This window comes from Leopardus geoffroyi, chromosome E2, assembly GCF_018350155.1.
Source record: "Leopardus geoffroyi isolate Oge1 chromosome E2, O.geoffroyi_Oge1_pat1.0, whole genome shotgun sequence".
Lineage (NCBI taxonomy): Eukaryota > Metazoa > Chordata > Mammalia > Carnivora > Felidae > Leopardus > Leopardus geoffroyi.
This window is the reverse complement of record NC_059335.1, coordinates 1,456,461-1,483,887: the sequence shown is the minus strand read 5'-3', so window position 1 is coordinate 1,483,887 and position 27,427 is coordinate 1,456,461. Positions and strand designations below refer to the sequence as shown.

Sequence of the window (27,427 nt, the reverse complement as noted above, 5' to 3'; positions counted from 1 at the left end):
AACGCATTGGAATAATAGAAGCGCTGGCAGGGTGTGCTCACTGGCTCTGATCCCTATCCCCATGGTCCTGGCACATAGATAAAGGAGAGAGTGGTGTCCTGACACTCTCTGTCCTTACTTCTGTGCCCTGGGGTCATCTCAGGTCCTTAATCAAAGTCATAAGTTCTGTTCAAGTGTCCCGTTTCTCTAGTCAATAAGGTGAAGGGATGAACGGCTTCCTGGCACAAGAACCAGGACCCTTGCATGTCCACATGGGAGTGTTCAGTGACCCACAGGACTCTGTTCCGTCTGCTGGGAACAGAGATTGAGGGCAAGAGTCAGTCCTCGAGAAGCAGCCTGAGGTGCTGGGCCTCTGCTGAGGGGAGTGGGTCCCCGGAAAGTTTGGAGCAGAGAAGGGAAGCGATCTGAGTCACGTCTAAACAGTCTACTCTGCCTGCAGAGTGGAGGCAGGGAGACCCCAGCGGAGGCCACGGTATCGGGAAGGTTAATGGGAGCTACATCACAGCCCTGGCTCTGTGGATGGAGACAACTGTTTTGTTTGTAGGCTGCTTTGTAAGTAGGGAGGATTTTCTGCCTTGCAGGGTGAGAGAGCCTGGCATCACTCCAGGATGTTTGTTTTTAGCTGCAAGTGTATGAGTGCCGTCGCTGAGGTGGAAAGTCCAGAGCAGGAGCACTTAACAGAAGCAAGTCTCTGGAGTTAGGTTTTTGCATGTTGCATCTGAGATATTGCAGGGACCTCTGAGAGGAGGTGGCAAGTGCGCGTCTAGAAGCACATCTGGATTTTAGGGAAGGAAGGGGTTCGGGTTTGAGGATACCACACCCCTCAGCAGCAGCCGGTGTGCAGACGGTGTCACAGGTAAGAGGATGCCCTCAGCACATCGGGGTGGCGGTGCCAGTACAGGGGAAGGATGGGGAGGATATCCGTGGACCGGCTCACTTGCTTCGGCACCCGGATGGGGATGGCCGTCATCACTAAGACGTGAGGAGGTACGGTGACCACGAATGTGTGTAAGAGAGAGAGTTATGAGGGTACGGGCCTCAGGTGGGGGTCCAGGTGGTGGCATGGGATTCCCAGGGGCCGGATGTGATCTCCTGAGAGGCAGGGCAGTGATGGAGGTCCGGTGACACTGAGGAAGGCATGGTACTTGTTCCCCTCTGCAGGTTTGGGCTTGTGCCAGCTCCTGCTGGGGCCTGAAGAGTGTCTGACGGGATGACAGATTCATTGAGGGGTAAAGGAGGTCCGCTGCAAGAGTCTCTTGGGTCGTGGCGGGAGAAGCGGGCCTGGGCTTTGAATGAGGAGGTGGAGAGGGACAGGTGTGACTGGAGAGGGGACAGTGCAAACCATGCTGAGGAGGAGGAGGGCTCAGGGGGTCTGATCTCACACACGCTGGGGTGGCTGATATCAGGACAAGGAGCCAGGCCAGGCGGGGAGGTCCTCAGAGCAGCGCCTGGGGTGGCCCTGGGTCCTGTCGCGTTCGGCAGGCACTGCCTGGGTGCCACATGCAGAGTGGCCTATGGGGAGCCAGAGAGATGCCTGTGACACGGGCTGGAGGCGGCAGTGGTGTCGTGGGTCCCGTGGTCACGGCCTGGCATGTGAGGGAGGAGTGATCCCGTTGTGCTGTGCGAATGGGGAAGGGGGTGTGAGGATGCACTCAGCCCCCTCGTACTCAGGGTTTAAGCTGGAAGGCTGAGCGTGAGTCCATGTGGGTGTGATCTTCGTGATCCCAGGAGAGCTGACCGTGAGGGAAGCGGCCTGGAGCACAGATAAGACCGCCCCCTCCCCATCCGTTCTCACCGACAGTTGGCAGCAGTGATGAGCGGGCGCGAGGAAGAGCGGGTACCAGTGGACCAGGGCCTGGTACCTCCTCTGAGTGAGGGAGCTGGGGAGGAGGGCCATGGCCTTGGGATCCTGCTTATGAACTCTTCTGCCCCCATCATGACAGGGCCACGGGACCTTTGAGGATGTGGCTGTGTACTTCTCTCAGGAGGAGTGGGGGCTCCTGGGCGAGGTTCAGAGACACCTGTACCATGATGTGATGCTGGAGAATTTGGCCCTTATAGCCTCGCTGGGTAAGGACCCTCCCTCCCAAACCATTGCCCTGCATGAGGCTGTGATTCTCTTTTCCCAAGGTTCTCTGCCCCTCCCAGAGCTGGGCCATGGGCCCTGCTTTCTTCCCTGGTTCCTTGGCATGGGTATGAGACACCAACACGTTCTGCTGTGAAGTCTCTCACAGAAGGGCTTGGCTTCTGACTCCTGTACCTGCCTGATCAACGCTCGCTGATTAGCTCTGCCCGCCCCTCCCCCTTACCATGTTGACTGTTGACCTCTGTGAAGCATCCCTGTCCCCGCTTCTCTTCTGCCCCCTTCTGTTTGGTGTGTCGCCTGTCTCGGGAATTACAAACATTGACGTGGTCAGTATTTGCAGGCAACCCTAAATGATTTTTGCAAGACTGTCCTCAAAATTCTGGTAATAAATTTCTTGCCTGTAGTCTCTCAGTGGTTGGGTCGCTCTGGGCCAGTGATGTTCACTTGACTGCCCTGTTTTCTCTTGAGGACTTCAGTCTGCCAGGTCCCACGTAGTTGGCGAGGTTGAGCTGAGGAGTAGAGGAGAGCCCTGGGGACCTGACGGCTCAGACACCTCTCTTACCACAGGAAGGGGGGATTCATGGGATCCTGGCCATGGGCAGGGTGGGTGGGAGCGGTGGGCAGGCATGGTTTCAGGACTGAGTACAAACCGTAGCAGGCAAATGTCCTTTGCTCCCTGCTGTTTGAGCACCAAGGCTCATGCCAAACCTCATTTCTGTTCCTCCTCCCCATCCTTGACATTTTGCCTACTTGTCATTTCTGCTGTGACTTCTGGTCCCTGGCTGTCCCCTTCATCCATGTCCCCCACGTCTTTCCCCTTCCTTTCTCTCTGCAAATGTTCTGTCACATAGCCTGTGTTCCATGTGTCATGTGATGTGTGCATATCCCTACGTGGCTGACTACCTGCTACCCAGAGGCGATTGCCTTTTCCTGGCATGGGACACACATTCCACACAGCATGAACTTGTCACCAGCACACAACCACTGATTTCAGCCACTGCTGAAAGCCACTGGCAGAGGAGTGAGCGGAACCGCGTCTCTCCTCCCGACACAGCACTGGATCCTCCTTTCTCAGTGGTTGTGAGACTCCTCCTCCTCCCCTCCCCTGCCCCCTGCCCCAACACACCGTTCTGTAGCCGTCAGTGCTACACAGTGTCCCTTTCCTCCATCTGACCCTGGCTCCCTTGTCCCAAAAACAAAGCCATGGACTCAGTCCTGGTTGTGTCCTGCACACGTTTGTAATGGGCCGTCCTGTCCCACTAATGTCTGCGGACACCTCACCACCATTTTCCTGCTCTCAGGTTGTTGGCATGGGATAAAAGCTAAGGAAGCCTTTTCTTTTTTTTTTTTTTTTTTTAAATTTTTTTTTTTAATGTTTTTATTTATTTTTGAGACAGAGAGAGACAGAGCATGAACGGGGGAGGGGCAGAGAGAGGGGGAGACACAGAATCGGAAACAGGCTCCAGGCTCTGAGCCATCAGCCCAGAGCCCGACGCGGGGCTCGAACTCACGGACCGCGAGATCGTGACCTGGCTGAAGTCGGACGCTTAACCGACTGCGCCACCCAGGCGCCCCAAAGGAAGCCTTTTCTTTTTTTTTTTTTTTTTTTAATTTTTTTTTTCAACGTTTATTTATTTTTGGGACAGAGACAGACAGAGCATGAACGGGGGAGGGGCAGAGAGAGAGGGAGACACAGAATCGGAAACAGGCTCCAGGCTCTGAGCCATCAGCCCAGAGCCCGACGCGGGGCTCGAACTCACGGACCGCAAGATCGTGACCTGGCTGAAGTCGGACGCTTAACCGACTGCGCCACCCAGGCGCCCCAAAGGAAGCCTTTTCTGAACAGAGTTTTTGTGGAAAGAGTGTCACAGGCCAGGATACCAGATCCAGGCCTATTTGTCCCCAAGGCTACTTCCTGTGATAACATGTGTCCCAGTGAAGAAAGACATCTTCAACCCGGCTGAGCGTGAAGGGACGCACGCTGGGCTGAAGCCATGCGCCTGTGGGCCTTGTGGGAAACGGCGCTTGCTCAGTTCACACCTCCACCAGCACTGGAGACAGAGCCCCGGAGAGAAGGCCCTCAGAAGGGAGGAGAATGGGGCTCTGTTTGTGAAGAGCAGGACCCCCGTGTCAGACAACATTTTCCCCAGTGGAGAGGCCAAGGAGGATTTCCTGGGCGGCGTGGACCTTCTCCAGCACCAGGCCATCCCCAGTGGAGAACGTCCGCACAGAGGCAGGGGGAGCAGGGTGGTTTCTTGCCCTCGGCAAGGGCAGTGCGGCGCAGCGAGCATGGGCAGCCCTGCCACTGAAAGGTTAAGTTCACAGAGCAGCAGAGTGCTTATGCCGGAGAAGGCCTTCGTAAGTGTGGGCAGTGTGAGAAGTCCTTTGTCCACAAAAAAAGGCTTCTCGAGCACCAGGGAATCCACGCTGGAGGAAAGCCTCGTGCGTGCAGCAAACGTGGGAAGTCCTGTAAGTACAGATCTAGTCTTAATCAACACTGGAAGGTTCACACTGGAGAAAAGCCTCCTTGTAAGCGCAGCGAATGTGGGAAATCCTTCATCTTTAGAAAGAGGCTTCTCGAGCACCAGGGAATCCACGCTGGAGGAAAGCCTCGTGAGTGCAGCAGATGTATGAAGTTCTTTAGACACAGCTTCACCCTCATTGGACACCAGAAAGTTGACACTGGAGAAAGCCATCTCAGTGCGGTGAATATGGAAATCTTTCATCCACAAAAAAAAGATTTCTTTTGCACCAGAGAATCCACATTGGAGAAGAGTTCTCTGAATGCACCAAATGTAGGAAAACCATGAAAAGGTTGGAATTCAGTGAGCACCTGAGACTTCACCCTGGGGAAAAGCCGTATGAATATAATGAATGTGGGAAATTCTTTAGACACCAATCCCCTCATATTCAGCACCATAAAGTTAATGGTGGAGAGAGGCCTGGAATGAGTGTTCTGAATGTGGGAAGTCCTCCATTTACCAAAGAAAGCTCGAGCAGAGAGAATCCACACTGGAGAAAGACGCTTTGAGTATAATGAACGTGGGAAAGCCTTCAGCCTCAAGGATAGACTTGTTCAGCACCACAGGGTCCATATTGGAGCAAAGCGTTTTTGTGTAGCAAATGTGGGAGATTTTTCCGTCAGAGATACTGCTTCATCAGGCATCAGAAAAGTTCATAGTAGAGGAAGTCCTTGGCCACTAATGGAATGCACTATCACCACGTTAAAAACGACACTCCAGAGTGTAGACCTTCCATGGGATTGATCAGCTGAACCTTTTACTTCTGAGGATTCACAGTTCATTACAAGTATCAGGTGCTCGTGACTGTTTCTTGAGCTGACCTGACTTTCTAATGTGCCTAGTGCCCTGTGGCAGAAAGTATCTCATCACTACCATGTGGCATGTCCCCACAGGGTCCATCATCTCTCTGTGTACAGGGGCGTAGACCTCTGTGCCCCAAGCCCTGAAGGGAATTCGGTGTAACAAGTGCTTGTACATAGGGTGTGTGTGTGTGTGTGTGTGTGTGTATGTGTGTTCTGGACCATAGTTTTTTACTCAAGAATATATTCTGGAGAAAAGTCCACAGAGTCAGTTCTGCTGAAATAGAATGTATGCATTTCTGAAAATCACCAAGCTATGCAACATCCAAAATAAAAATCACCAGGGCTTATTGAGATCCTCAAAATGTCATCAGTAGAATGTAAAAAAGAAGATAGAATCCTAATAAATGCAGTAACACAGTTTCACACATGTTAAAAGTTTGAGAAACACATAAATACTGTAATAAATGCAGCACTTAACCTTAGCCTGGAATTTGTTTTGTGGAAGTGGGTGTCAGAGGGTTGCAACTTATGAATTATGCTATGAAGTAATGGAAGGATTACCTCAAAAGTCAGTTGCCTAAAATTCCCCCACCAGAAGTGAACAGGTTTGGCTCATAACACATGGTGAACTGGCATATCTGGTAGATGTTTGAGTTGTGTCCTTACAACTATATTGTAATATCACAACAGTGAAATTGGCATTGATCCGTCTGGATTTGCTGAGTAGGTGGATAGAGGTACCAGTCAGTTCCTGGAGGTGGTGTGATATATAGATGCAACTTTGGTGTCCCAAGTAGAGAGAGAATATCAGATACGAGACTGGTTGAGGTTCCTGATGTTAGTGAGTGTACATAGAAAAGAAGTGAGATCAGAGGTTTGAGCCTTGGGCTCACATTTGTACTCCTCATGTTCCTCCTTTCCTGCCTCCCCCCTTGCCCTTTTCTGGCTACTCCTTCCACCTCACCAGGCTTTTTCTTATCTCCTCTTTTTGGCACTTAAAAAAAAATGTTTATTCATTTATTTGTGAAAGAGAGAGAACACGAGCAGGGGAGAGGCTGAGAGAGGGAGACAGAGTCCTAAGTAGGCTGATGCAGAGCAGGCCCAATGCAGGGCTCAGACCCACAAACTGAGATCATGACCTGAGCCAGAATGAAGAGTTGGTCGCCAGCCAACAGAGCCACGTAGGCGCCCCTGGCACTTTATCTACTTTCATGTTGGATTGGTTTAACCTGGCTCTCCCCAGGAGAGGCTTGTCCTCATGTGTACTGTCAGTCTCAACTTAGGTATCAGCTGCACAAAGTGCCTGCCCACACCCAGAATACAGAAAGGAGCATGTTTCCCTTCCTTCCAGTTTAAACATTTACCCAGCTGCTTTCTCAAGTCAACTTTTATTCCCTTCTGTCTCCGTCCTCTCCCTCATTAGTTTCAGTGATACATTTAGAGCAACAGGAGAACAAGAAGCATATACTTTGTTAGTAGGTCACTGGGTGTAGTAGTGAGTGAGTTGTGCCATTATCATTTCATAAGAGGAATTGAATATATTTCAGGATATGGAGTAAAAAAATGATACGGATAAAACTGTGGCTCACTGGGTTGGATACAATTACGGTAATTTAAGCAGAAAAGATTATTTTCTGAGGGAACTGGAGCCTGGCTTACCCTTGTCCACCTGCTTCAGAGTGGCCAACATCCATTCCTCCTCTACGTTCATTGCCATGAACCTATCCGGAGTCTTTTCTCCCCTGTCCCTGACCTAAAATTCTGAAACTAACAAAACCGACTTCAACGCTTCAGGGTACATTCCTTTAAAAAGCAATAGCATGATGTTTATTAGCTTCCAGCTGCGGAGTGAACACCTTTTGTACCAAGTGACGACGGGATGAGATGTCCATTTGGATTTGTCTCTTTGGGGGCATCCGAAGTAATATTGCTAGCCTCCGAAGCAAGCTCAGCTTCATTGGGTCTAACATGTTTCTAAACACTCTGGCGACCAGTTCCAACAACGAACCCAGAAGTATGGGTGTTGCCCTTCCTCAAGGAGTGGAGCCCAGCCCCGCGGTGGCGAGGCCACTTCCCAGCGACCCTCGCGCTGCCGCCGCACTTGGCCGGGAGGTAGCTGTGGAGACACCCCTCGCGGAGCCCACGGAGCTGCAGAAATTACACTACCCAGAATGCTCTTCCTGCGCGCCGGGCTGCGCCGAGCCTAGGAAGGCTCAGGAGAGGGCACTTCTGGGAAAGCACGTGATGCCGGGGCGGGACTTCCGGCGTCCTCTTCTTGGCGGTCATTTTGGTTTCTCGGAACTTATATCGGTGTAGAGGTGCTGAAGCACTGGTTTGGGAGCGAGGTGATGGGACCGAGAAAGCGCAAGGGGAGGCGATGTCCCCGCCGCGCAGACTGGCGTCCGCGACTCGCCGGGCTGCCCCGGGCTGCCTCGCGCCGAGGTCGGGACAGGGACCGCCGGCCCCGGTGTCCGCTCCGCCCACAGAGTCCGCGCAGGGACCCGGCTGAGGTAAACGCGCGGCCCCCGGACCCTCCCCGCCCTCCCCGACCCAGACCCTTCAGGCCCGAGTGCGGGGCGCCTGCTCGCGTCTCTGCGGCCCGGGTCCCCATGTCCGGGCCCGGGAGGCGCTCGCGGGCGGGGACCCCGCGTCTGAGCGCCGGCGTGACAGGGTGCGGGAGCGGGCTGCAGGGGGCGCCGAGGGGGAGGAATCGGAGGGGGTGTGGGGTCCGCCCTCTGCCCTCGGGAAACAGAGGGTCTGCGGCGGGGGCACTGGCGGGCTGGAGGGGTTGTCCCTTCATGTGCGGACTCTAGATGCGAAAGAGAGTTTTGGCCAAAGGAGGAACACGATCTCTGGGATTTAAAAATTTCCCAAAGGTTGGGGCGCCTGGGTGGCTCGGTTGGTTAAACCTCTGACTTCGACTCAGGTCATGATCTCACCTTTCCTGGGTTCAAGCTGACAGCTCAGAGCCTGGAACCTGCTTCGAATTCTGTCTCTCTCTCTCTGCCCATCTCCTGATCGCTTGCGCGCGCTCTGCCTGTCAAAAATAAACATTAAAAGAAAATAATAATAGTAATAACAACAATAATTAGTAAAAGTTTCCCAAAGGTTGCTCTTAAAGAGAATAGATTGGAAGCGGGTTGATGAGGACAGTGGGGGGCCGGGAGGTTTCATCTTGAGCAAGGTCACACCCCTGGTAAGAGTCTCAGGCACAAGGGTTTGACAGCTGAGGTCACCTGGCCCTTGAGCGGGGCAGGGGTACAGGGTGATCTGAGCCCATGGAGTCTGGCCATGGTTACCTTCCTCTAAGGCCTGCCTCTCTTCACAGGTTTCTGTGGCTGAAGAAATGCTCATGAGGCCAACACAGGTCAGTGGAGGGAGTCTCCGTCCTGGGGTTAAGGTGTCCTGGGACTCTGCCTGCCATTCTTCCAGGTCTTGGGTCTAGGGGACCTTGGAGGAACCCTGAACATGGCGTCCTGAGGGGTTTTTGTTTCTGGCAACCAGAAACAAAGTTATCCTAGGAACAGGTACTAATACGTGCAAATACTTGGAGGCGTAATTTAGCTGGGAACGTCCAGGGAACTGAAGGTTTCCTTTTTTTCCCTCATGGAAGCGAGGGGACAGGAGGCAGGACTGGAATGGTTGCCTTTGAGGTCAGGTGTCTATTCTGGAGGCAATAGGAGGTTGATTAAGAGCAAAGTGATCTTGGGACGCCTGGGTGGCTCAGTTGGTTAAGCGTCTGACTTCGGTTCAGGTCATGATCTGGCAGTTTGTTTGAGCCCTGTGTCAGGCTCTGTGCTGACAGCTCAGAACCCAGCACCTGCTTCGGATTCTGTGTCTCCCTCTCTCTCTGCCCTTCCCTGACTCACTCTCTGTCTCTGTCTCTCTCTCTGAAAAATAAATAAACATTAAAAAAAAAAAAAAATAGCCATTCTGAAATGGGCCAGGGCTACTGCTTTAAAAAAAAAAAAAAAAAGAGTCAGGTGATCTTATCCAGGTCTTAACAGGCTTCATCTGGCTGCACAGTGGAGGACGGATGCTGGGATAAGGGAGGGAGAAGGATGACCCAGAAGAATGCTACTGTAATAGGCTGGCTAGTTGAGTGTTATCAGATGTAAACAGTGGCCCTCGAGGTGGGAGAAGTGGTTGGATTCTGGATTCATTTTTTTTAAAGTAGGGCCAACTAGACTTTCGGTTGTGAAAAGTGAAGGAGAGAAAGGAAGGAATCAGGGATGACCCTAAAGTTTTTGGTCTCAGCAGCTGGAAGGCTGGAAGCTCCGTCAATGGAGATGAAGTGGTCAGTGGTGGAAACAGTGTTCAGTGGGGATATCAGGAGGTTTGTTTCAGCCACATGCAGCCTGAGATGTTTCAGAGACCGCTGAGTAGAGGCATTAAGTGGGCAGTTGCACGCACACTTTGGTGGTGGGGGGCAGGTATCAGGCTGGAGCTATCCCGCAGGTGATTGCTGCTGTGTCAGCCTAGGTGGAGCTGTGGTTTACACTGAGGAGGGGGGATTTTCTTTTTTTTTTATTTTTTTTATTTATTTTTTTTTTTAATTTTTTTTTTTTTTCAACGTTTATTTATTTTTGGGACAGAGAGAGACAGAGCATGAACGGGGGAGGGGCAGAGAGAGAGGGAGACACAGAATCGGAAACAGGCTCCAGGCTCGGAGCCATCAGCCCAGAGCCCGACGCGGGGCTCGAACCCACGGACCGCGAGATCGTGACCTGGCTGAAGTCGGACGCTTAACCGACTGCGCCACCCAGGCGCCCCTCAGTGGTGGTACTCTTAACCGTCCAAGAGGATGGTGTGGGCGAAGAACTGGGTCTCTTGCTTGGGCACCTTGTTGAAGGTAGTCGGTGTTGGGGACACAGGGGAGGGAGAAAAGTGGCCATGAGGAAGGTGTGGGCAAGAAGGATGATCTGGCAGGTTACCAAGGTTTCCAAGAGAGAAGTGGACATGAGAAGCATGTGGAGGCAAAGGAGTAATTGAGGCTGGAACTGGTGCTTTTTCACCTTTCTGTGGATTCCCCAGGATTTCGTGTTGACCCTTGGGTGGGACATGAGATGTTTCAGTCAGGATGGTAGGTTATTTCAGAGTCCACTGTGGTCATCTGTGAGTTATTAGGCCTAGGGTAGAAGAGCACTGGGGCTGGGTTTTGAATAAGGTTTAGGTGTGACTGGAGGGGACAGGATGGGCAGCACACAAGGGGATATCTGAGATGTGGGTGTGGTTCTGGTTGGTGAGGTTGAAGCAAAGAACAGAGCTAGCTTTCTCCCTATGAAGGGGAGGCTTTCCCAGCAGGATTCTGGACTGTGCTTAATAGTAGAAGCCATCAGAGATTGAGTAGTTCTGGATCCTACTTGAGTTTGCTCAGCAAGCAGTGTCTTGTGATGCCTTGTGCCAAGTGACGAGGGGAGAGTCCAGGGGGAAGCCTGTGCTGTCGGGCGGGGAGGTAGTTGTGGTGGTGGAGGGAACGCATCTGTGGGCTCCAGAGATGTAAAAGAGGTGCAGTCCACAGAGTAATGTGCCTGTGAAGAGGGAGTGTGAACTAATGGCCCCAGGGTCCTGATACTGAGGACTTAAGGTTGAAGGGAACGCCCAGATTTGGTTGTCTGGGATGCACAGTCAAGAGGACAACAGGGGTATTGGCAGGAGGAGTGGGGCCCTGTGTACCAGGCCCAGAGTTTAGATGGTGTTTATCTGATGATGTGCTGTGGTTGCTGAGGGCTGAACAGCAATTAGGAACCATGAGGAGAGAGCACCAGTGGTGCCCATGGGGTAGGGTTTTTTAAGTTTTTTTTGTTTATTTTTGAGAGACAGAGACAGCTGTGAGCGGGGGAGGGGCAGAGAGAGGGAGACACAGAATCGGAAGCAGGTTCCAGGCTCCGAGCTGTCAGCACAGAAGCCAACGTGGGGCTCAAACTCACAAACCATGAGGTCACGAACTGAGCCGAAGTCAGACACTTAACCGATTGAGCCACCTAGGCGCCCCTAATGGGGCGGTTTTGTTGGGGGACGAGACTGTGGATCTTTGGGAGAGGGGCTATTTGTGGTTTCATCTGTCTCCATCCTGACAGGACAGTGTGACATTTGAAGACGTGGCCATGTACTTCTCTTGGGAGGAATGGGGTCTCCTCGATGAGGCTCAGAGATGGCTATTCCACAATGTGATGCTGGAGAACTTTGCACTTGTGACCTCCCTGGGTAAGGCCCTCATTCCTACCCCAGGGACCTGGGCTAAGCTCTGCCTTTCTGTTTTTATCCCAGGGGTAGCTGGGTACTTGTCCCATCAGAAACACGGGCGCTGCTTCCTTCCCCATTTCCCGGTTACCTGTTGTTAGGGTTGGGCTGAGTGCACTGCCCCAGGGCCTCACTGGGAAGGATTCACGTGACCAGTAGTCTTGCAGTTATGCTACTGGTTTCCACCTTGCTTGCCCTTTCACTCTCTGGCTGACTCTGTCCAAATCCACACCACCTCCCTGCCCCAGGTTTTGCCCACTTCCTATAAGTGAGGACATTCCCTTGTCCCTGCCTGTGCCAGGAACTGTGGACGCTGCCATGGTCAGTTCTCACGGGGACTATGGCAGTTCTTGCAGGGTCCTCCTCTGAGGATTGTTTTGGTAATACTGATTTTCTTTCCTGTGGTCTCTTATGTGTTTAGTTGCTCTGGGCCTGTGCGGACCACTCATCTATCCTGCCTTTCCCTTAGGACTTGAATTGTGCAGGTCCTATTTAGTTCCTGAACCCCAGGTTGGGGAGGAGAGGCCTGGGTGCTTCACAGGATCAACGTGACTCCAGCCATGACAAGATGGGCTCATCAGGGCTGTGTTCAGATGATACCAGAAACCTGTCCTATTCCGCTCAAGTCCTGGTGCCAGTGGCCACCTCATTTCTACTTTCTTCCCCATTCTTAAATTTTTTTTTTTTTCGACATTTTATTTATTTTTGGGACAGAGAGAGAGACAGAGCATGAACGGGGGAGGGGCAGAGAGAGAGAGGGAGACACAGAACCGGAAACAGGCTCCAGGCTCTGAGCCATCAGCCCAGAGCCTGACGCGGGGCTCGAACTCACGGTCCGCGAGATCGTGACCTGGCTGAAGTCGGACGCTTAACCGACTGCGCCACCCAGGCGCCCCTACTTTCTTCCCCATTCTTGACACTTGCTGACTTGTCATTTCTGCTCTGAATTTGGTTCATTCCCCCTTCTCTGAGCCCCTCTCTTATTGCTTCCTCTGCAGCACTCTGTCACGTCGGCCTGTACATACCATATCGTGGGGTGTGCACGTATCCTCATGTGGTTCTTAAACACCAGCTCTCTTACACTTGGTTTTCCTGGGCCCAGGTGCACCCTTCTGCACAGTTACGGGCAAGGATTTACCGAGAGCCATTAGCAGAGGAGTGAGCTGTGGATCCTACTGCTCCTCCCTGTGCCATGCCCCCACCATGTGTTCTTCACCTGGTGAGGCCTCCCCACTGTGTGACCTTTAGAAGCAGCTTCTTGACCCTGACCCCAACTCCTTTGTCCCAGAAACAGTGCCATCAACTCATCCACTGGTGTATTGGACACATGTTAATGATGGTGCTGCCTCTTCCCACTTCTGCGTCTGTGTATTTCACTAGAATTTCTCTGCTTGCAGGTTGTTGGCATGGAGCAGGGGATGGGGAGGCACCTTCTGAGCAGAGCGCTTTTGTAGGAGCGTCTCGGGTTAGGACTCACCAGGCAAGCCCAGATCCCCAGAAGGCACGCCCCTGTGAGATATGCGGTCTGGTCCTGAAAGACATTTTGGGTGTGGCTCTGCATCAGAGAACACATCCCCAGCTGAGACCTCGCACATGTGGGAGACGGACCAGTTTCATTGCAAACCTTCACCAGCACGGGAAGCAGTGCAGTGTAGAGAAACCCCTGAAAAGGGCTTCACTTGTGAAGAGCTGCAGGTTCCATGTGCCAGGGGAGTCCTTCACCTGTGGGGAAGTCGACAAGGACTTCCTCGCCGGTTCGGGCGAGCACCAGCACCAGGCCAGTCATGATGGACAGAAAGCTCACAGCAGCACCATGTGTGGGGAAGCTGTTCACAGTGGGAAAAGCCATCACAGTTGGTGTGAAGGCAAGAAAGCCTTCAGCCACAAATACTCTCTTGCTCAACACCAGAGTGTCCATGCCCAAGAAAAGCCTTACAAATGCAGTGAATGTGGGAAATCCTTCACCCGAAGGTTTAACCTCTTGCAGCATCAGAAGGTCCACACTGGAGAAATGCCCTATAAATGTAATGAATGTGGAAAATTCTTCACCAATATCTTCGGTTTCATTCAGCACCAAAGAACTCACACTGGGGAAAAGCCTTACAAGTGCAGCAGATGTGGAAAATTCTTTGGCCAAAAGTCTACTCTTACTGTACATGAGAGAATTCACACTGGAGAAAAGCCTTATGGGTGCCGTGAATGTGGGAAATTCTTTAGACATAGCTCCAGCCTCATTAAACATCAGAGAGTTCACACTGGAGTGAGGCCTTATAAGTGTGGTGAATGTGGAAAATGTTTTACTGACAACTCCTGCCTCATTAAACACCGTAGAATTCACACTGGGGAAAGGCCTTATGAGTGCAAGGAGTGTGGGAAACTTTTTAGCCAAAGTTTTGGACTCACTCAACACCAGAGAGTTCACACTAGAGAAAGACGTTATGAGTGCAGGATATGTGGGAAATCCTTAACCCGCAAGTCCTACCTCATTCAACACAACAGAGTTCACGCTAGAGACAGGGCTCCCGAGTGCAGGGAACATGGGGAATTCTTCAGTGACACCCAGTTTGCTCAACACCAAAAAATTCACATCAGAGAACGGCCTCATGAGTGCGACAAATGCGCAAAAGTTTTCAGCCGAAGGCCTAACCTCATTCATCACCACACAGGAAGTCTGTATACATGCAGCAAATGTGGGAAAGTCTTCAGTCAGCGGCCTGCTCTGATCGAGCACCAGAATGTTCACCGTGCAGGTGGGCTTTAGGAGTGCACTGAATGTGAGAAAGCCTTCAGCCAGAGATGTGACCTCATTTGACACAAAAAAAGTCCCCACTGAAGAAAGACCTCGTTGAGTGCAGTGAATGTGGGAAAGCCTTCAGCCAGAAGTCTCCCCTCATCAGGCACCGGGAAGTTCACACAGAGCAAAGCCATGGCCGTGTAGGGAACAGGCTGTTTACCTGTTTGATATAAAGACATTGGAGGAGAGCCTTCTGAAGGAGACATCTTCCTGAAGTTGAACTCCTGCGTCTTAAAACACCACAGGGAAGATTCCCTGTATATTCCAGGTATGTGGGAAGCTTCCAGGAGCCACTCTTCCTAGCCTGGGTGGGGCCCTTGCCGAGATTGTGTCAACTGCCAGTTTCTGTGGTGTAAGTCCTCTGAACTCTACTGTCTGAAATGCCCAGGCTCCCGTGGTATTTACGGAAGTAGACCTCTGATTTCTCTGGAGAAAATGAGCAACTTGAGCCTTTAGGGGGACATCATTACCTTCTCTTTAATTCGTCACATTCTTGACCCAGTTTTCTCCCAAAAGACCTTATTTGTGTTCTGTTGGTGACTTGAGGAGGAAATTTGTCTTCATGGACATTGTTTTCATGACACTTGTGATGGATTTTCCAGTCTCCATGTCACCAACCTGTACACAGGTTCACCTTGCTATGGTTTGTGCAGTTAAAAAGGCCTTATTGTTCAAGCCACCTTTTGTCTTGGGGGTTGTATTCACTAACAGGTGCTTTGAAAACATGCAGGGGTGAACAGCTTGTGTGGGAGTCCCAAACTTTGGTGCGCCTTAGAAGAGACCGTGTAATGGCAGAGGACGGCTCTTCAGTTCGGCCTTGGCCTCCAAGGAAAGACTGTAGGCTTTGTACAACTGATTGGCAGCCTGAATGCCAAGGTCTTTTTGCAGACCCAGAGGTCACGCTGACGAGCACTGGGCACTGGTGACCGTATCCGGTGCTCCCGGGACTAGTTTCTTTGCTTATGGCGCATATTCTGTGATGACCGCATGGTGAAGAGGAGTTTTCTTCCCCAGGTCCTTCAGAGGAGCCACGTGCCCTGATGTCTAGAGTTTTGTAAAGTAGTGTCACTGATCTTAAAGCTGTAGGGCCCAGGGAATACCGTCATTGGTGCACAGACGTCGCGTTGACAGGGAGAGGTAGAGCCTGCAGCGAACAGGTGGACCGTGCCTCTTCTAAAAGTGTACCCATAGCTACTGCAGTGACTGTGGCTGTGGCTGTGTTGGGTGGGCACGTACCTTCGGGCCTGTGTGTCTTGAGTAGCTGAGGTCATTTGCATAGAAAATAAAGGTTTTGTGGATTCTTGTGGCTTTCTGGGCTGTTGACCTTAGAAGACTTACTACACATGCAGGAGAACAAGCATAGGGACGGGAGATCTCACAGTCCAGTGGTACGGCCTCTGTGACTAAGGTGGAAACATCCTTCATTGCTCAACAGTATTTGCTATTCCTGAGGTAAGGCATTCCTCCTAAAGCGTTAGCAGAGAGTGATGGATGGGGCGCCTGGGTGGCTCAGTCAGTTAAGCATCTGACACTTGATTTCAGCTCAGGTTATGATCTCACAGTTCATGAGTTTTGAGCACCATGTCGGGCTCTGCTGTAACAGCGCAAAGCCTGCTTGGGATTCTCTCTTTCTCTCTCTCTCTGCCCTTCCCCCATGGTTGCTCGCTCTCTCAAATATAACATTAAAAAAAAAAGAGGAGGTGATGGAGATAGTAGAGGGTTGACAAACCTGATTTTTTATGAAGAGGGGGAGATCCATACTTTATTTTGAATGATTGCTTAACCATTAAGTTATTGCACATGAAGTACATTGCACGTATTTAAAGTGTGTAAATAAATAAGTTTTTGACGGGGTGCCTGAGTGGCTCAGTCGGTTAGGCCTCCGGCTTCCGCTCGGGTCACGATCTCATGGTTCATGAGTGTTCATGAGTTCGAGCTCAGCGTCAGGCTCTGTGCTGACAGCTCAGAGCCTGGAGCCTGCTTCAAATTCTGTGTCTCCCTCACTCTCTGCGCCTCCCCTGCTCATGCTCTCTCTTTCTCTCTCCAGAATAAATAAACATTAAAAAAAATAATAAATAAATAAATAATAAGTAAATAAGTTTTTGACAAGTATAATCCATGAAATCATCATAATTGTGATAATAAACATAAGTCCCACACATCTTTAACTCCTGCTTGTTATTTTTTTTTTTTTTAATTATTATTTTTTTTTTCAACGTTTATTCATTCTTGGGACAGAGAGAGACAGAGCATGAACGGGGGAGGGGCAGAGAGAGAGGGAGACACAGAATCAGAAACAGGCTCCAGGCTCTGAGCCATCAGCCCAGAGCCTGACGCGGGACTCGAACTCACGGACCGCGAGATCGTGACCTGGCTGAAGCCGGACGCTCAACCGACTGCGCCACCCAGGCGCCCCAACTCCTGCTTGTTATTAATCTCTTTCCCTGCCCTCTCTGGTCTCTGGGCAAACCTGAATTTACTTTCCTTTACAATAGATTACATTTTCTAGAATTCTAGATGATTGGAATTTTTCTGGTTTCATATATGCTGCATAATTAGAGATTCAAAAAAATAGTTTGTTCTTTCACTGCTGAGTAGTATTCTCTGGTGTGAATCTACTGCTGTCTGACGTTCTGTTTCTCTGTTAATTGACATCTGGGTTTCCAGGTTTGGGCTGTTACAAATAAAGCTGCTATGAAAATTCACGTATAAATCTTTATACAGATACATGTTTCATTTCTCTTGTGTTAGTTCCTCTGAGTGCAATGCTTGAAGCATAGGGTAGGTAAATGTTTAACTTTTTAAGAAATTGCCAAACTGGTGTGAAATGGTTATTTCTTTTCATATTTCCTACCATCAGTGTATGAGAGTTTCACTACCTTCCTGGTTCCTGTGAGGCATGGAAATTTCCACTTAATCTTTCCCTCCCTAGGGTCCATTTGCAAGATTGTAAAACCACTCATTCCAGGCTTGAGTCGGCTCCTCAGCAACAGTACCACTACACATGCTGCCTATAATCTGGTCCCTTTGGTTTGGTGGTGTCCTATGTGACAAGCATAGCAGGAGGTGACAGAATGTTTGCCAGCTTTCTTACGCTATCTATGTGAGGAGTAATCTTTCTCAATCCGTTTGGCCTTGTGGTTTCCTTACTAGACAAGGCTATGGCAGATTGGCAAGCAAAACCTAGCAGCTGCTACTGCAGAAAGATTACTTGACTGTTGGACACCCCCCTTTTCATTACCTGACTTCCTGGTTTCTTCATATCTAGTGAAGAAGGCATTGTTTGGCCTTACCTTTCAAAGTTACTTGTAACCAAAACCATTGTAAAAGGGGCTACCTATAACACTGGAAAAAACGTATGTTGTAAAAGACTAAAATGTCTCTAAAGTAAAATGTAGTAGTGGTTTTCAAAGTGAGGAGGATATTAGTAATATAGTACAATATAAAAGTTGTGATAGTTGGGTCACCTGGGTGGTTCAGTTCGTTAAGCATCTGACGTGATTTTGGCTCAGGTCATGGTCTCACAGTTGTGAGATCGAGCCCTGTGTTGGGTTCTGCGCTGAGCATGGAACCTGCTCAAGATTCTTTCCCTCCCAATGCCCTTCCTGCGCTCTTGCAGGTGCATACTCTCTCTCTCAAAAACAGTAAAAGTAAACTTTAAAAGTTGTGATATGTGGAAACATTGGATGTCGAATACAATGGTTTGGTAAAGAACACAATATAGATAGGATAAATGATAATCCCTATACAACTAAAAAATAGCAGGGATGTCTGGCTGGCTCAATGGGTAGAGCACGTGACTCTTCATCTTAGGGTTGTGAGTTCAAGCTCCACATTGGGTGTAGAGCTTAATTTAAAAAAGAAAGAAATACCAGATGGAGGAAATCTCAAAAGCCGTTGGAAAGGGGTAAAGCCATTGGAAATTTTAAAGGAAAGCCAAACATCTTAAGACATGAAAGGAGAAGCAGACCTATAGGTGATGAAACACAAAGAAGGAGGAAGTTACCGAGGGAGACTGTTTACAAAAGGGAAACGTGCTGTTTAGACCCATTGTAATAAGGAGAATCAAGGACAGGAGAAAGTTATGCACGTGTACAGTAGGAAATATAGAGGAACACGAATCTTTTTGAGCTCTTCCCTTTCCACAGTTAGTGAATGCAAATGTACCATGAAATAAATGTTTTTAAAATATTGAAGTAAAAATTATGTGTATCAAGAATATCCTCAGCCAGCCGACAGACACATGAAAAGATGCTCAACATCACTAATGAGTGATGTGCAAATCAAAACCACAATGAGCTATCACCGTACACCTGTCATAATGGCTAAAATCAGAAACGCAAAAGGCAACAAGTGTTGGCAAGGATGTGGAGGAGAAAGGCACCCTCCAGCACTCTTGGTGAGAATGCAAACTGGTGCAGCTGTTGTGGAAAACAATAGGAAGATTACGGAAAATATTAAAAGCAGGATTACCGTATGATCCAGTAATTCCACTACTGGGCATTTACTCAATACGAAAACATGAATTTGAAAAGATACAGGCATCCCTATGTTTATGGCAGCATTATTTACAATAGCCAAGATCTAGAAATAGCCAGTGTCCATCGATAGATGAATCAATAAAGATGTGTGTGTGTATACAATGTGTGTATAATATGTATGTGTGTGTATGTACATCTTCAGGATGTATTGGAATGTTAGCCATAAAGAATGAAATGTCATTTGCAACAACATGGATGAATCTGAAGGGTATAATTCTAGGTGAAATAAGTCAGAGAAAGACAAATACCATTTAATTTCACTCATGGAATTTAAGGAACAAAACGGGTCCCTGGGTGGCTCAGTTGAGTAAGCATTCAACTCTTGATTTTGGCTCAGGTCATCATCTCATGACTCGTGAGTTCGTGCCCCTCATCAGGCTCTGCACTGACAGCACAGCGCCTGCTTGAGATTTTCTCTGCCCCTTCCCCTCTCACACGTGCTCTCACACACTCTGTATTTAATGTTTAAATAAAACATTAAAAAATATAGAGAACTGCTGAATCACTGTATTGTACACCTGAAATTAATATAACACTGTACCTGAATTACACTGGAATTAAGTTAATTGAAAAAACCTTAAAATATTTTGAAAAGATAGAATGGGCTAAGTAGTAAATAAAGTTTCAAAAGAAATGTCCTCAGCCAATATGCATGCCATTTGAAAGAAAAAGCAATCAAAATATTTGTGGGCATAAGGGTGCCTGGGTGGCTCAGTCAGTTGAGCATCAGACTCTTGATTGCGGCTCAGGTCATGATCTCACGGTTGGGGAGTTCGAGCCCCACATTGGGCTCTGCACTGATGGTGCAGAGCCTGCCTAGGATTCTCTTACTCTCCCTCTCATTGTTCCTCCTCTGCTCACTCCCTATCTCTCTCTGTCAAAATAAATAAGTAAACATTTAAAAATATATGTATTTGTGGGCATATTAGACCTCGGAATTTTTTTTTTTTCCAAACTAGGAATCTGCCATAATGACTCTTAAAAACTAATATTCAAATTAAAAAAAAAAAAACAAGCAGGATGGTGAAATGGGGCTGGGATGTAAGGATAATCCATATCCTGATAATGTTTTCTACTATTTAAAAAAAAATAATTTTGCAGACATACACAAAGTAAATTCTGGTATGGTTGATAGTTTTTTTTTTTTTTTAATTTTTTTTTAACGTTTATTTATTTTTGAGACAGAGAGAGACAGAGTATGAACGGGGGAGGGTCAGAGAGAGAGGGAGACACAGAATCTGAAACAGGCTCCAGGCTCTGAGCAGTCAGCACAGAGCCTGACGCGGGGCTCGAACTCACGGACCGCGAGATGGTGACCTGAGCCGAAGTCAGACGCTTAACGGACTGAGCCACCCAGGCGTCCCTGGTTGATAGTTTTAAGAGAAAGAGTTGCAAGTGCTGAAATGCTTATTTTAAGTTTTTATTTTGTTGACTCTTGTTACTCTGGTTGAAGTTGACAGTTGGTTTTTTTTTTTTTATTTTTTTTTTTTTAACGTTTATTTATTTTTGAGACAAGAGAGAGACACAGCATGAACGGGGGAGGGGCAGAGAGAGAGGGAGACACAGAATCGGAAGCAGGCTCCAGGCTCTGAGCCATCAGCCCAGAGCCCGACATGGGGCTCTAACTCGTGGACCGCGAGATCGTGACCTGAGCTGAAGTCGGACGCTTAACCGACTGAGCCACCCAGGCGCCCCGACAGTTGGTTTTTAAAACTTACAATTCGGGGCACCTAGGTGGCTCAGTCGGTTAAGCGTCCGACTTCAGCTCAGGTCATTATCTCACAGTCCGTGAGTTCGAGCCCCGCGTTGGGCCTGGAGCCTGCTTCGGATTCTGTGTCTCCCTCTCTCTCTGCCCCTCCCCTGCTCATGCTCTGTCTCTCTCTGTCTCAAACATAAATAAAAACATTTAAAAAAGAAGTTAAAACTTACAATTCACAGGAAAAATAATCATCAAGACACATTTAGAAGGTAAAGAAAAGAAAAGATAAGGTGGATTGTTCTTCAGAAATTAGGGCTTGTTATAAAACTAAAAATGACAGTTTGGTATTCGATATTTGCAGAGTTACACGTACAGATCAGTGGGAACCATGTAGAGTTTAGAAGGAAATCCACATACATCTGGACAATCACTTGATTTATGATAGACTATGTTACAGAACCTGGTGTGGGAAGGAACTTCTCTAAAGAAATATGTTCCAACATGCATCAAAACATGGACAAAAACTTACACAGCCGCATTGTTACTCCCAACACGTGAAAGCAATACAAAGGTCCATCACTGTAGCATAGAAATCGTGATATGGTGTAATGGGCCCTCAGATCAGTGTGGTGCTTAAAACATAATATTGGAGGGGGGCGCCTGGGTGGTGCAGTCGGTTAAGCGTCCGACTTCAGGCAGGTCACGATCTCGCGGTCCGTGAGTTCGAGCCCCGCATCGGGCTCTGGGCTGATGGCTCAGAGCCTGGAGCCTGTTTCCCATTCTGTGTCTCCCTCTCTCTCTGCCCCTCCCCCGTTCATGCTCTGTCTCTCTCTGTCCCAAAAATAAATAAACGTTGAAAAAACATAATATTGGAGGAAAACATTAACTAGAACTATACGATAAACAATATAGCTCTAAGAAAAACATCTAGTGAAATGTCTCTCTGGGGAGGCGGTTGATGTTGCTGAAGCCAAGCAGCTGGGGACGCCTGGCCCGCTCAGGGTGGACAGCCGCCTGCTGCTTTTGCTCATACTTCTCCGCCTTCTCAGAGACCATGACCACCTGTTACTGGTCTGATCAGATGTTTTGATTGTGCCTGCTCAGCCATAGATTACTCCCGCTACATGCTTCAACAAGCTCTGTTTTCCCCCTGAGAAAACACTTTAAACAGTGTAATGAATTGTGATGTCTATTGATGATTGATATGATTTTCCCAATAAATACGAGAATGAGGAGTTTGGGGCAACCATCCTTCCAAACTGTCGTCCCCTGCTCCCTTTCTCTTGCAGCTGACTTGTTTCTGCCTCATTTTTGTCCCGTGTGCCGTTAGGAAAGTGGAATGTGGTGCCCTCAACAGCAATGAAAATGGATGATACAGACACATTGAACAGCATAAATGAATCTTACTGACATGGGTTGGGCAAAATAAATGCATAATATATGATTTCACTCATATAAATGTCAATAATATACAAAAACAAACTATAGTTTTAGAATTTATGCATAGTAAGGAAACTATTGAGAAAATCCAAAAGGGGCATCTGTGTGGCTCGGTTGGTTAAGCTTCCAATTTTGCCTCAGGTCATGATCTCAGTTCATGAATTCGAGCCCCATGTCGGGAGCTGTGCTGACAGCTCAGCCTGGAGCCTGCTTCGGATTCTGTGTCTCCCCCCCCTTCCCCCCCGGCCCCACTCCCAACTTGCACTGTCTCTCAAAAATGAATAAGCGTTAAAAATTTCCTTAAGTCCAAAAAATGCCGACTTTAAAAATCTGGATGTTGCTTTCCTCTTGGAGGAGGTGTAGACCGTGTCTGGGATGGAGCACTTGACATGGCAGGGCACACTACAAGTATACTTTGTATTTCCCTCAGTGGCAGATACAGAAGTATCTATTTTAGGAACATTTGTTAAATTCTAAATATATATATTTAATATATATACATATATAATATTCTAAATATACTTAATATATATACATATATATATATAATATATGTATAATAATTCCCTGTAGTAATGTTACATTTCACAATAAAAGTGTAAAGAAAAAAATGGGGTAAACATAAGTGTGGTCCTTAAAGTATAGCACCAAAAAACATAAATAAAATGTAAGAATTTAATGGAGATGAATTATACATAACCTGCACAGAGCTGAAAAGAGAAAAAAAAAAAAAGGAAATGGGAAACCAAAAAGGTTGAATGTTAGATTTAACTAGCAGGTTTCTCTTGAGTGAAACTTCTGTCATGAGGGGCAAGGCATGAAACATAAACACAATCAGTATCCCTATCAGTGTTTACAGACCCAGAAAGTGATTGCTTGGCTGAAAATCAGGTGAAACACAGATCAGTCCATAAAATGCAAAAGAAACACCTTTCCCCAAATGATTCATTCAACTTCAGAAACAGGATGATCAGTTACTTGGAAGCAAAGTATTTCCATTAAAAACAGGGTCTGGAACTTGGACAAACAAGGTTGAGTCGAGTGGTGCTGTGGAATGATGGCTGGAGTTCATAGGCTGTAAATGTGTTTTCTCATCTTCCAGATGGACATGAGGATAGTTAGCTTGTATGTATGAGCAAATTGTTAGTAAACCCATAAAGATAAAATAATTTCAGGCGCACTGTTAGAAAATATGAAATCTGCCATAGAGCATACAGACCAGTAAGGTCAGGGGACAGACATGCAGGTAAGGAAGGAACTGAGGGCGGCGGGCATAAGCACAGGTCTCCGAGAGCTCACTGGGGGGGTGGGTCTGCCTGAGTCAGAGAGGTGGGGTCATCACAGATAAGGAAACTGCTGTATCTTCTGTGGCTTCGTTGATCAACTGTATGGATTAGGTGTCCTTGGGCTAAGGCTCAGTTATAGATACAATGTGTTCTCATCAACTATTCAGGAATTAATTGGTCTAAGAATTACCTTAGGACTAGAGAAGACAGAAGTTAGTGGTGACTGGCAATTAGAAAGCATTTCATCAGGGTGGTTTAGAGAAACACACCCTGACCTGATATTGGGGACTGTGTGAATGGATATAATGGGAACGATAAGGCCTCATCAGAGACTATTGTGCAAACTTGAGCTCAAGAAAGAGTTGCACAGTTCATGAAATTTTTATAAAAATTAATTGGACTTAAGGAGGCCTTTAAATGTCATTTTCTGTGTGCAAATAAATAAGGTTATACTTTCTCGAAGACAGCATTCAGTCCTGGGATTTATCAAAATTAACTATAAAATACAGTAAAACCTTGGTTTACGAGTATAATTTGTTCCAGAAACATGCTTGTAATCCAAAGCACTTGTATATCAAAGTGAATTTCTCCATAAAAAATAATGGAAACTCAGATGATTCATTTCAGAACCCAAAAATATTCAAATAAAAATGATTACAATACTGTAATATAATACAAAATATAAAGAAAAATAAATTAACCTGCACTTACCTTTGAAAACCTTCATGGCTGGTGTGAGGGAGATGAGAGGAGAGTTATTGTGTAGGACAACTTTCGTTATAACAGAATCACTGCTGTCTGTTGGCTCAATGGAATCTTTTTCTGCACGGGGGTCATTGTATATGCTTGCGTGGATATTGACTGCAGTATAATGTTAATACACTCTTGTCATATACTATGTTACATTAAACATATAAGGCAATATGGCAGCAGAGGAAAGGGTCTATATCTGCAGGCAGCCTGACCTAGAATGAAGCAAAGCCTTCCTAAGCTTTCTCTTGTATGGAGAAGCAAAGGACTGTCCACAGGTGCTTTGAAGTGACAAAAAATACACTAGTACCAGTTGTAGGCAACTTCCAGCATTCTGAAAAATCACTGATTTCTGCCAAATACCATGCCCTGAGACTGAGCATCTGAGCATGGGAGACAATCACCCACAATCCTGCAGAGAGAGAGGGAGAGGGAGAGAGAGAGAACCATTGGTTCAGTTGTAATCATGTAACGTTTGGCATCATGTACTACTCGTATTGCAAGACATTGCTCATTTATAAAGTTAAAATATATTAGAAATGTTTGCTTCTTTTGTGGAACACTCACATAACAAGTTACTCACAAACCAAGGTTTTACTGTAGTTGTAAAATTGCCTGGACTCTTCAGCAAAATTAAAAGATTGAATTAAAATCCTAAAGACACGGGGCGCCTGGGTGGCTCAGTCAGTTAAGCATGTGACTCTTGATTTCAGGTCAGGTCATGATCTCATGGTTTGTGAGTTTGAGCCCCGTGTCAGGCTCTGTGCTCACAGTTTAGAGGCTGCTTGGGATTCTCTGTCTCTCCCTCTCTCTCTGCCCTCCCCCCAGCTCTCTCCCTCTCTCTTTCTCTCTCAAACTAAACTAAACTAATATAAGATAAAATCCTTAAGGACAATATGAACAGCGTGAATTAAATAGAGAAAAATAGGCCAGTGGGGGAAAAAAGAACTCTTACATTTGATACTAAATGTGAGAAATAGAGTGAAAAATGCTTAAGCTCTTGAAATTTTGTCTTTTGTTTGTTTATTTTATTTTAGGGGGAGTGCAAGCAGGGGAGAGAGGTGGAGAGAGAGAGAGAGAGAGAAAGAGAATCTTAAACAGGCTCCACGCTCAGCACAGAGCCTGATGCAGGGTTCGATCCCACGACCTTGGGATCATGACTTGAGCCGAAATCAAGATGGGATGTTCAACCGACTGAGCCACCCAGGTGTCCCTGCCTTTTGTATAAAATAAATGCCAAAGACTGAAGGTTGGAAACGCACTAGGTTTGAGAACCATTAAACCATAATATTTTAACCAAAATTGGGAGTCAAATGGAAGTTTATTAAAATGAAACACATTTTATTATGTATGTACTAAATGACATCTAAAAAGCAAAGGTGATGATTCACACATGTTCCTACACCTCTTCATTGACCTTTGTCATTGTTAGGACAAAGTTTAGAATTTTTCTCTGATCTGTGGTATTCTGCCACAAACACTACAGTTTTGTTGTTTATTAAAGTTGTGTGTACAGGGGCGCCTGGGTGGCGCAGTCGGTTAAGCGTCCGACTTCAGCCAGGTCACGATCTCGCGGTCCGTGAGTTCGAGCCCCGTGTCGGGCTCTGGGCTGATGGCTCAGAGCCTGGAGCCTGTTTCCGATTCTGTGTCTCCCTCTCTCTCTGCCCCTCCCCCGTTCATGCTCTGTCTCTCTCTGTCCCCCAAAAAATAAATAAACGTTGAAAAAAAAATTAAAAAAAAAAAAAAAGTTGTGTGTACAGGGGTGCCTGGGTGGCTCGGTCTGTTGAGCGTCTGACTTTGGCTCAGGTCATGATCTCGCTGTCCGTGAGTTCAAGCCCCGCATCAGGCTCTGTGCTGACACCTCGGAGCCTGGAGCCTGTTTCAGATTCTGTGTCTCCCTCTGTCTCTGCCCTTCCCCTGCTCACGCTCTCTCTCTCTCTGTCAAAAATAAATAAACAATAAAAAAAAAAAAAAGGTTGCATGTACATTCCCCATATGGGCCATTCCATATCTTTTCCCTGATAGATACAGTCTCATTCACTTACGTTTAGGGAAAAAACATATTACAACTATTGAGAAGCCCTTACTAGATATAGGTGACATTTTACTTATGTTGGCAAACTTGGTAGTTCTCATACACTATACTCTGTAAAGGACCTTAAACTTCTTAGTTGAGGAATACAGCCTGTGTATGTTAAGTAATAACTGCATATTGTATAAATCTATTTTGGCTCTACTATGCCTGTATGAGAGTGGGGTGTTAATCACTGGATATCACAGATTCCTAGAATTGTAACTAGCACCAAATAGTCACGTATATTTTAATGAAGGGTGAAACTAAAAACAGATTTATCTGCACAGATCAAAAGATATACAACTGTTTTACCAGATTAAGGAAATTGTTTTCCTTGTCCAGCAGGCAGAGCAGAACCGAGAGACATGCACATCACTGCTGATGAACACAAATGGGCTGAATGTTGGAAAACATGATGCTGCAAACACACTGATGTTTACTAGCCACTCGTTTGGACTCCGAATAAATGCTATGCAAAGAGACAAAATGGAAGAGAGACAGTAACAGCAGACGAAGGAGCTCACCAGCATCAGGATGGTTTGTGTGGCTCTGGCCTCGTGGGAGGGTCTGGGGTAAAGGCTGAGGCTGTGAATGTGTTGGACTCGCTGCTTGTGCCTGAGCAGGACAAGGACCATGGAGCCACTGGCCCACACCATGATGCTCAAAAACACAAAGTCAAAATAAAAATATATGACAGCACTTAGTGAGTCTCTAAGTATATCTTGTGGTAGTTTAGAACAGTAGACAAATAGATTTTTTAAAGTAAGGTTTTTGCTGTTCACTGGCCCAGTCATTTTCATTGGAGTGTAGATATTTAACAGGAGATGCAAGATCCAGCAGAGGAAACAGCAGAAGCCAATGCATTTTGGAGATGTTCTGAGCCCCATCACCCCAGAGATTTTAGGATGAAGCTTACTGGCCTGGTAGCCACTCAACAGGCAGGTGATGCTGAGGGCAACTCCTCTGCTCACCCTGTGGACATAGAAGACAACTTTACATCCAGGGTCATCTAGGAGAGATTTCCATCCAAAAGCTGCCATGGTCTGAGGGATCCCTTTGGAGAAAAGCACCAAGTTGTTGGCTAAGACCAGTTGGTTGAGAATCAAGTCTTTGGGTTTCAACTTGTGTCCTGTGAGCAAAGTGAAGGTATAAACACCAAAGAGGAGGGAATTTCCCAGGATCCCCACTG

At 47.4% G+C, this 27,427-nt stretch overlaps 2 protein-coding genes across 7 annotated transcripts in view; both read left to right on the top strand.

Moving 5' to 3' along the window:
• LOC123577872 (zinc finger protein 304-like) overlaps nt 1-27,427 on the top strand; it is a 573,883-nt gene that overhangs the window by 197,830 nt on the left and 348,626 nt on the right. The gene's annotated exons all lie outside the window — the stretch shown is intronic.
• Nucleotides 1,951-26,729, top strand: LOC123577888 (zinc finger protein 211-like). Of its 5 annotated transcripts, none has more exons than XR_006702111.1 (5): nt 7,581-7,921; nt 8,740-8,778; nt 11,492-11,618; nt 13,052-14,716; nt 26,584-26,729. XR_006702111.1 is itself a non-coding variant. In XM_045440272.1 (4 exons), the coding sequence occupies exons 2-4, from the start codon at nt 8,758-8,760 to the stop codon at nt 14,413-14,415; spliced, it is 1,512 nt and encodes a 503-aa protein (XP_045296228.1). In that variant the 5' UTR covers nt 1,951-2,070; nt 8,740-8,757; the 3' UTR covers nt 14,416-15,754. The 5 variants fall into 5 exon arrangements, 3 of the variants coding, with proteins under 3 accessions (XP_045296228.1, XP_045296229.1, XP_045296227.1); XR_006702110.1 differs by having other exon boundaries at nt 26,581-26,729; XM_045440272.1 differs by lacking the exons at nt 7,581-7,921; nt 26,584-26,729 and adding an exon at nt 1,951-2,070 and having other exon boundaries at nt 13,052-15,754.